The following is a 10,365-nucleotide window of genomic DNA, read 5'->3' as shown; positions in this document are numbered from 1 at the left end:
AAAAACTTAAATCAAGCTTTAATGACATTAATTTACGCGTAATTGTGTCATAAATTCCTAATTTAATTCCATTTTAGGTTGTGTTTTAATTCTTAAATATAGCCCTCCTAATTTAATTCCATTTTGAGATTCTTAATTTATTTAAGTATGTATAAGTTTCAAATTAAAACACAACCTACTTATACACTATTTATACATATGTTAGTCTATACATCTAAAGTTCTAAACTATATAGTAATATATAAATTTTTATAATTTTATATACTTATGTCATTTTATTAAAATTCCTTATTTTCGGTTTATATATAGACATCCTGTGAAAACCCTTTAGACAAACCACATACATCATTCAAACACTTCACTTCTACTCCCATTAAAACAACGGTGAGTTTATCATCATATACTATACTTGTTCCATATAATTATTCTTTTATTAACTTAAATTTTAGTTAATATTATTTCGTATACCTTACTCCATTAGTAATGAAATATAAATCCCGTCTTGAATTTTGTAGGTTTTTTGTAGTGAGAATGAAGGAGAAAATCATGAACGGTAAGTCCGTCGATGTCGAAGCTCAGAAAGAAGTGCCGGAATCCAATGGACATGCTATTTTGAAAATGGCCAAACGTGCCGTTACATTGAAGGTATCAACTTATATCTAAATGGGTTTATGTGTAATTTTTTTCCGAGCTTTCTTAAAGTTAATTTTTTTATGTTTAAGTGGATAAGTTTATAAACTTTGTAGTATAGCTCGGATTATAAATTATTTAAAACAAAACTCAAAAACTTTATTATAAAATTTAAATTCTGCACCATACAACTTGTGAACTTGTTGTAGGATCTATTAACTGGTTTTGTATGGAGTCATTACTATTTGTTAATCATATACGTTAATGACTTGATTAGATATTATTTATCGTGAGTATAATGATATCATAGTAATCTTGGTGTATATAAGAATCTGTGTCGTGTGATTGTACCACATCTTAGAGTTAAGGCTGAACATAGGTTCGAGGCAATTTTTTTTTTTTTTTTTGGTGTAAATGGAGCTATAAAGGTGGTTTTAAGGTTGACGGGATTTGAACTCAGGTTTTAAGTATCACAATTCATAAGTTTACTAACTAAACTAGTTGACATCTGCTAGATTCGAGGTATGTGACAAAAGAGTTAATCGCATGAAATAGATGGCTGGGAGTAACATTAGGTCACAACTCACGATACTTAGACCTTATTCTTTTGGACTTAATTTCAGTTCTTATAAGCTTAGTTCAGTTCATGGCGTTCAGTTAAGTGGGTTATGATTTTGCATGAATACAATTCGTGTGTTATGATCTTGCATGAACCGGAAGCTAGTTATATGTATAGGCCGGGACAATTATCAGGTAAACGGGTACTATGTAATCGTACACCTTAATTAATGAGACATTACCTATTCTAGGTACATCAATTCCATTCATCAATTAAAAATTTGAATTTTGAAGGTGTAGAATGAAACATTACGCATTCTAGTTACATCAATTTCATTCATCAATTAATTTCTCAACTAATTCCATTTATCAATCAATTCCATGATGTATCTAGGGAATACTCTTTATTATAAGCTATTGATAGTTTGTTCATGAATATATTAAGGTTCAATGCATGCATCGGAAAATGAAAATACCATGTCAAACATAGAAAAATGTAAAACGACATATAAAAAGAAAAAATATTTATTTTTTCTAAAACGACTTAAATTATTACTGTATATGTTCAAAGGGAAAGTTTGTTAATGTGAGTCCATCATATCGTAGTACTCGCCTTCCTGATTATTTATTTACCTTTATTTTCGATATAAATACCGAGGAGGGCATAGGGAGATCATTTATGAATTATAATTATTGCTAATGATAACAAGGGGAGATTAATGCAGTTAATGTATTATACAACAACAACTGGTTGTATATATAACTTATTCAATGTAGTTGAGCTTTGTTATAAAGTTATCGAGCTCTACTAACAAAATTATCGAGTTATGATACAAATTTATTGAGCTTAACAGAATAATTATTAAGCTCAATAATTTCGTAAAATAGCTCAAATACTTGTAAAATAGCTCAACAATTTTGTGTAAGAGTTCAACAACTTTGAGGCGGTTGTGCAATGCTACTATACAACTGGTTGTAGGATAGTATTGGCGAGATTAATGAAATTAGAATGAAAAATGAGTTAGCGGCACCCGGTGACTCCCAATCTCGGCGCCACCTTCTCACATGCAATAAGTGTGAGTCCCAATAATAATGGGTACATCACAAACATGTGATGAGAGACCACAATAATATAGGGTGTGTTAGGAAGCAAACCCTTGTCCCACATCGGTAGAATAAAGATGGAAGATCATCTTTATAAGTGTCCAGAAAATATAATAGTACAAGGCCTTTTGGGAAGGAGCCAAGAGTAAATCCGTGAGGGCTTGGCCCAAAGCGGACAATATCGTATTATTATGGACAGTGGGTGTATATGAGAAGGTGGCGCTGAGATTAGGCGCGGCGCCGTATCATTATCTAGTTAGAATAGGAAAACAAAAAAGTAAAATTTTTAAAAATAAAATAGATGAATAAATAACCGGACGGAAAGAGTATCCACCATAAAAATCACCGTAAAAAGGGTAGGAATGTCAAAAGAGCAAACGACCCGTCAACACCTCTCATTTTCGAAAAGGAAAAGGTAAAAGTGCACATAGAAATATAGAATCGAATAATTAGAGCGGTTGATGCTCATTATTCCCGTTTATTGAATAATACGGAGAACTTAAATTAAACATTCAGCTTATATTTGTTCTAATGTTTATTATTTTCTGATCGTTAATGGGTACAGAATATTAATCCCTATACAATTGGACAATATTCTAACTATATAGGGTCGTAGACTCGTATATATTATGCTATGTGAATAATATCTTTCTTAATTAAGTAATAATTCGTAGCGTAACGATTTATTTATATTATCTAAAGTATAAACTACGTAATTGTTTTTCAACAATCTCCACTCTATCAAGAGAATGATCTTGTCTAATAGTATGATGTCAACCGTCTTACCTAGGGGTGATAATGAGCCGAGCTCAAGCTTGGTCTTGCTCGGCTTGTCCTCATAAAGCAAAACTCGAACTCGAGCCGATCTAGAGCTTACACGAGCTTGAAAAAAATGTGCACACTATCAAGCTCGTGACTTTAACGCGAGCTCCGTCCTAACTCGAGCTCAGCTCGAGCCTATATATAATTGTTAAATTCTTTTTTTTTCTTGATATTTTTAATAACAAAGCTCGAAAAACATATACTGATATACATAAAATATTTTGTAAATCGGTTAGACAATTTATATATGTGATACAAAAATATAATCATGATAAAATATTTTTTAAAAATATGAGCAACATCTAATGTAATAATCGAGCCGCTCGTGAGCTTTACAAGCTAAGCTAGCGTTTGCTCAACTTAATTCGTAAAGTTCTCGAGTCGAGCACGAGCCCGACCGAGCTGACCTCGAATTGCATGTGACCTATCTCATCTCGTTATCACCCCTAGTCTTACCCGGTATGTCGCATATGTACGAATGTACGACATATTGTAGGTTTTTCCATATATATTTATGTCGTATTATTCATATATCTCGTCGTAAGCAAAAATTAGAACCCAATTCGAATCACGAATAATTAGATACAAGTACTTTGTATCGAAGAATATAAATTGGATGATATATATGGGGGAATAACACGAAACGACGTGACAAAGAAACTTAAACGACAATGCTGTATTGGTGGAACTTAGAAGAGCCATCCACATTGGAACTAATTGTTCGACGGTCTTTTCTGTCTTTTTACAAATCATTTTTCTTAAGTACAATTATCACTAATCCTTAAAGGCAAGTACAATTCTACTGCAGGACGGTCTTTTTTATTTTTTTGGGTAAAAAGTGATCATTTTTGAGTAAATATTAACCACTTTGGAAAATTGGTCACTATTATTTACCCAAAAGTAATCTCTATTTACCAAACATGGGTCATCATACAATAGAATTTGCGTAAAAACCAAGGTTTTTGTCCGTAAGCTTTAAACTTGCCATTGCTATAATGTCAAGTTTGGTAGCAAGAAGTAGAGTTGGCAAGTCTTACTCTACTTGAGTGCTGACCCGATTTGAATCCGAGCAAATTCGATCCGACAGGATCCGAGAATATTGCAACCCGAAACTTACTTGACCCGACAACGACTCACAACCCGACATGACCCGAAAATTAGTGACCCGAACCAGACCCAACCCGACTAAATTGATGACTCGACAATTATTAAGCTTAATATTGATCAAAATGAAAGTGAATTTAGTGCTTAGATTGATAGGTTTGACTTAATAATGAAGTAACTAAACTAAATTATGGTTAAGAACTAAGTTTAATGGTAAAGTATTGGAGTAATGCGATAAACCGATAAAGCAACCGGACCGGACCCGACCCGACCCGATACTTCGATTGCCCCGAAATGACCCGACCCAGTAACGATCCGACCTATACCTGACTCGACCCGATATGATCCGACCCAAACCCGACTGATCCGATTGCCACCTCTCAGTAACAGACGTAATGGCCGTAGCCGTAAGAGTAAGAGTTAACAAGTTTTTACACCAAATGTAAATTGGACAAGTGTCGGAAATCAATTTCGAGATGATCGAATAATTTATTTTACAAAGATATTATTCAGGATTGAGCTAATTACACTTGATCAGGATTGAGCTAATTACACTTGATCATACTTATTAATCCTTAGCCTTATGTTTTTTTGGTGTAAAAGTAGTTATACGGGCGATTTACTGCTATAGGGTTTGAACCCATGTCACCGAGTATCACTACTCATGACTTTACAAATTAAGCTAGTTGACATCTGCAATTCTTAGCTTTATGTAAATTGAAATAATTATATTATTATGCCCTTATTATGTATAATTGTAATCCTATTACATTTTGCAGTTCCAAGATGTGGTCTACAAAGTCAAGTCACCAAAACGAAGGACGATTTCCTTCAAGAAAGAGACATCATCACAATCGGAATCCCTAGAACGCGTAATTCTAAAGGGTGTTTCGGGAGTGGTAAAGCCAAACGAAATGCTAGCCATTCTCGGTCCTTCTGGGAGTGGTAAGACCACTCTGCTTACAGCCTTAGGTGGACGACTAGGCGGGAATCTTAGAGGCAGTATATCATACAATGGTAAACCATTCTCCAAACAGACAAAACGAAGCACGGGTTTTGTAACACAGGATGATGTGCTATATGCAAAGTTAACGGTCACCGAAACCCTAATGTACACTGCTTTGTTAAGGCTACCAAATAGTATGACAAAAGAAGGGAAAATTAGGCAAGCTGAGGGTGTGATTGTTCAATTGGGCCTAACCGGGTGCAAAAATAGCATTGTTGGAGGCCCACAACTAAGAGGTGTTTCGGGTGGAGAACGGAAGAGGGTTAGTATTGGGCAAGAAATGTTGATTGATCCAAGTTTATTGTTCTTGGATGAGCCAACATCCGGTTTGGACTCGACAACGGCTCAAAGGATCGTGTCGACGTTGTCCGAGTTGGCTAATGGAGGCAGGACAGTTGTGATGACTATACATCAGCCTTCTAGTAGACTATTTTACATGTTTCATAAGGTCATGTTATTATCTGAGGGTAATACTTTGTATTTTGGAAGTGGTGCAAAAGTTATGGACTATTTCGAAAGTGTCGGGTACGCTCCGTTTGTTGCCATGAATCCGGCTGATTTCCTACTAGACCTCGCAAATGGTATGTCATTTTCGTAATTTTTTTTTCACGTCTTTAGCTAGTAGAGGGAACTGTAAGCCTCAGAATTGTCACTGTGGCTAGAGTTGGCAAGCCTGACCCGACCCAAACCTGATCCAACAGGACCCGAGAATATGGTAACCCGAAATCGACCCGACGACGACCCGTAACCCGACACGACCCGATGATCAGTGACCCGAAACCGACCCAACCCGAAATAGTTGGCTGACCCGATATGACCCGAACCGACCCAAACCCGACCCGACTGATCCATGACGTAAATTATTAGTAGAAAGTCTACATCCGAATATAACTTGCTGAACTGGGTCAGATCCGGCCTTGTAACCCATGCCATAAATTATTAGTAGAAAGTCATGTGACACTGATATATCGATTGTGAATATTCGGATATTACGACTAATTTTGTAATTATATCTTGAATTTCAGGAGTCGTGCCAGATGAATCAGAAGATCAAGTAATTGTGAAAGAGAAACTAATAATGTCCTACAAAAACAAGTTAGCAAACAAAGTGAAAGCAGAGTTACAAGAACAGGAAGACAACGAAGACAGTGTCGTTTGCGAGGGTAATGACCCGTACAAAGGGGAAGAGTGGCCTACAACTTGGGGACAACAATTCTCTGTTTTGCTTAAAAGAGGCCTCAAAGAGAGAAAGCATCAATCGTTCGACATGCTTAAGACCACCGAAATTGTTTTGGTTTCTCTTTTGGCTGGCCTTTTATGGTGGCAGTCCAAGGTCTCTAACTTACAAGACCAGGTAATGTACACATTTTTCGATAAAATAGTTTTTTTAGGCTAAACTCAAAGGTCCAAAATAGGGGTGGTCAACAGTGCGGGTCGGCCTTGCTAACCCGGACCCAGCCCGCCTGTGACCCATAGATGAAACCAGCCCGCCTGACCCGGCCCCGGTCCAGGCCTGACCCGCCTCTATATCCGGGCCGGTTCCGGGTCCCCAAATGTCAAACCCGGAGCCGCCCTAGACTCGCCCATAGATCCACCATTGACCCGCCTCACGGGTCACTTCTGACCCGGCCCGCCTCAACCCGTCCCGTCCCGCCCATTTACTCGGGCCGGTTCCGGGTCTCCCAAACCCTAACCCGGCCCGCCCCGGACCCGGCCAACCCGCACTGTTGACCACCTCTAGTCCAAAACATAAAAAAAACGGTTTTTTCCCATGGTACCCTCGAACTTTGTCAGATTACACATGGTGCCCCTCATTTTAAGTTTCTACACATGGTACCTCTGTGTTTACCTTTTTCTTTCCCAAAATACCCTTTCCCAAATTTCCGTCATAACACCGTTAGTTTACAACTTTACATCTCCTAAACACTACTTTGCCTCTTGCTTTTACCCATAATAACACATCTTCTAATCACTAATCTTCAATTCTTCATCTTCTTACATTACATTATAAAGCCTAATCTCACCCATCCCCTTTACCACCGCCACTACCACTGTCCACCACCACAACCAACGACACCATCCCATCCCACCACCACTGATGACGCCACTCTGCCGCCCTCTCGCCGCCGACGTGTCTAGGGTGGTCGTTGGTTTGGTTCATCTTTTGAGTTCATTTTACAGAAGAGCCAAACTTTTGATTTGGTTTGGTTCATCTTTTGATGGCTTTATTATGTAAGAATGGCTTTATAATGTAAGAGCTTATGTCGTTGGTTTGGTTCATCTTTTGATTTGAGGGGAAATCTATCCTCCTCTCAAATTACAGAAGAGCCAAACTTTTGAGTTCATTTTACAGAAGAGCCAAACACTACTTTGCCTCTTGCTTTTACCCATAACGCCGAAGATGAACTCAAATTACAGAAGAGCCAAATTACAGAAGAACCAATCTAACGGCCCCACCCTTAACCGACCAGATCTGGTGTCTTGAGGGGAGGGGAAAGAGTTTTCGTGTTTCAAGGAGGAATTTTTTGGTGTTTTATGTGATGATTTTGGAGGTGAGTAGTAATTTTAAACGGTCGAAGAAAAGGAATAAAAAGTTCGGTGTGGAGGTGGACCGGCTCGCGCGGTGGCAGGTATGACTTGCCGGCTGGCGGCGACCTATTGCTTGCCGGTGTGGGTCACGATTATGGTGGTTGGTTTTTATTGGTGGTTGGTGGCGGTGGGTGTTGATGATTCTTGTTTGGGGGAATGAATAATGAGAGATGGTTGAGTTTGAATTGGTGGTGTACTGGTGTGTCGAATGGTATGGGTAGGGTGTGTCGAATATGTAGATCTGGTTGTGATGCGGATTTCGAGTGGTAAGGATATGTTGAGACCGCCTTGTGCGTGGTTGGTATGGGGTCTTCGGTGGGGCGGGTCTGGGGTGGTCGTTGGTTTGGTTCTGCTGGATTTTTTTTTTTCACATTTTTATATTTAAGAAGAAGATGATGATGGTGGGTGATTTGAGGATTTAGGTATTAAATGCTTGTTTAGTAGATTAATTAAGGATTTAGATAATAGGACTAACGGTGTTATGACAGAAGTTTGGAAAAGGGTATTTTGGGAAAGAAAAAGGTAAATCCAGGGGCACCATGTGTAGAAACTTAAAATGAGGGGCACCATGTGTAATCTGACAAAGTTCGAGGGTACCATGGGAAAAAACCGTAAAAAAAACGACCCATGAAAGTAGGGATGACAATGGAATCCAAATCCTTGCCAAATTCTGTGATTCAGATCCTACGGACCGGATATGGATCACAATATTTTAGATCCTGTGTATAAGGATCTGGATATGGATCATATGGTTGAGATTCAGATCCCACCCTTAGATCCATTTTTATTTCATTTTCTTACACAATAAGTTAAGTTAAATAAATAATGAAACTATATGCTTTTTTTTTTTTTTTTTTTTTTTTTTTTTTTTAAATCAAACCATAATTTTTTTTTTCTGATTAACATTTTTCTGTTAAAAAAAAAAGACTTTTTTAGTGTTATTGTAATTTCACAAGACTTTATTTTTATATTTTTAGAATTTTAGCTTTATTATTTATATCTAATCAAAAAAAATATTATGTTATGTCGAAATAAAATAATAAAATTAATATTTTCATATTTTAAGAAAGTTTTTTTTCTTACCATCAAAAAGATATGGATAGATCTCGATCCATTTCAGATCATGCGGATCAGATATGAATATGAGAATTTCAGAGCTTGTAAATATGGACTAAATCTGGATCTTATAGAATTCTATCTAAATCCTATCCATTGTCATCCCTACATGAAAGTGTACGATTTTTTTACATTATATGTTGCTCACACTTAATACAAAGAATACGATTAAAGAAAAATCTACGGCCAAATGAAGGTAGCGTCATGAGATATTCAACAAATTTACGAGTTACTTAACAAATTTGTCGAAAATGCAGATTGGATTACTATACTTCACATCAGGATTCTGGTGTTTCTTACCATTATTAGACGCAATCTTCAAATTCCCACCCGAAAGAATGATACTAACAAAGGAAAGATCGTCAGGAATGTATCGACTATCATCCTACTACATGGCTCGAATGGGTAGCGATCTTCCTATGGAACTCGTACTTCCTACAATATTCGTATTCATAACATATTGGATGGCCGGACTTAAACCTACTGTCATGAGTTTCCTCTACTATCTTTTCACTCTTCTTTTAACCATCCTCGTCTCGCAAGGGTTAGGGTTAGCCCTAGGAGCCTTGGTCATGGACTTAAGGCCCGCGACCACATTAGGGTCTGTGATCATGCTTACTTTCCTGTTGGCTGGTGGGTTTTACGTCCAACATATTCCCGGGTTTATTAGTTGGGTTAAGTATGTGTCGATTAGTAATTATAATTATAAGTTATTGTTAGGGTCTCAGTATCAAACTGGGGAGACTTACCCTTGTGCTAATGGTAAGGAGTGTTTGGTTACGGATTTTCCGTCTATAAAAAATGTTGGACTTGACGGACAACTTAGTTCCGCCATTGCTTTGATCGTTATGTTTGTTGCCTACCGGTTAATTGCTTATTTCGCGCTTATGCGTGTTGGAGTTACGAAGAACAAGGCCGCTTAATTGATTATGGTTCTTGATTACTATACGTTGTAGTTCTGGTGACATTGATAATGTGGTAAGCTTGAATTACAGAATTGAAATGTAAAAGTGAATCAAGAAATTATGTTTTTTCCTAGCTCTGATGTAAAAATTCATAGGTTATTTACCAGATGATGTACTACATCTGATTGTGTAATTTTTGAATTTTATAATAAAGTTTTCGAAGTTTAATTTAAAGATTATAAGTTTTATTGTATTATAAATTTTTTGAACTCGTTTACTTAAACATTAAACTAAAAAAAAATACTCCGTGCTATATTACTAAAAAATTATACATATAAATTAAGTTATGTTTGAGTTTTGAGGTCAAAAATTAAAATAAAACTCATAAACTTTAAAATTTCAAGAAAAAATATATATAAACTCAATTACTAAGAGGGGTGTGATGTAATATATCATATGGAGTATGTGTGTTCCTTTTTTCGGGGTTGTAAAGAGAGTTTGAATTGAATTAGGAAGTTATATAGCATTGAA

The 10,365-nt window shown here is 36.8% G+C and overlaps 1 protein-coding gene across 1 annotated transcript; it reads left to right on the top strand.

The window, feature by feature from the left end:
- Positions 1–306: 306 nt before the first annotated feature.
- On the top strand, positions 307–10,068 carry LOC141645859 (ABC transporter G family member 9-like). The gene is made up of 5 exons (XM_074454040.1): positions 307–384; positions 516–645; positions 4,998–5,805; positions 6,250–6,578; positions 9,187–10,068. Exons 2-5 carry the CDS (start codon positions 532–534, stop codon positions 9,850–9,852), a joined length of 1,917 nt encoding a protein of 638 aa, XP_074310141.1. The 5' UTR covers positions 307–384; positions 516–531; the 3' UTR covers positions 9,853–10,068.
- Positions 10,069–10,365: the final 297 nt, after the last annotated feature.

Source organism: Silene latifolia, chromosome 3 (assembly GCF_048544455.1).
Source record: "Silene latifolia isolate original U9 population chromosome 3, ASM4854445v1, whole genome shotgun sequence".
NCBI classification, from domain to species: Eukaryota; Viridiplantae; Streptophyta; class Magnoliopsida; order Caryophyllales; family Caryophyllaceae; genus Silene; species Silene latifolia.
Note: the sequence above shows the minus strand (reverse complement) of the source record. Positions and strands in the feature narration are given on the sequence as shown.

What these genes read in the sequence shown, in the direction of transcription:
- LOC141645859 (XM_074454040.1), top strand. Translation starts at nt 532, where the DNA reads ATGAAGGAGAAAATCATGAACGGTAAGTCCGTCGATGTCGAAGCTCAG. An exon ending in AACGTGCCGTTACATTGAAG is followed by an intron (nt 646 to 4,997) that starts GTATCAACTTAT and finishes TACATTTTGCAG; the next exon opens with TTCCAAGATGTGGTCTACAA. An exon ending in TCTCTAACTTACAAGACCAG is followed by an intron (nt 6,579 to 9,186) that starts GTAATGTACACA and finishes TCGAAAATGCAG; the next exon opens with ATTGGATTACTATACTTCAC.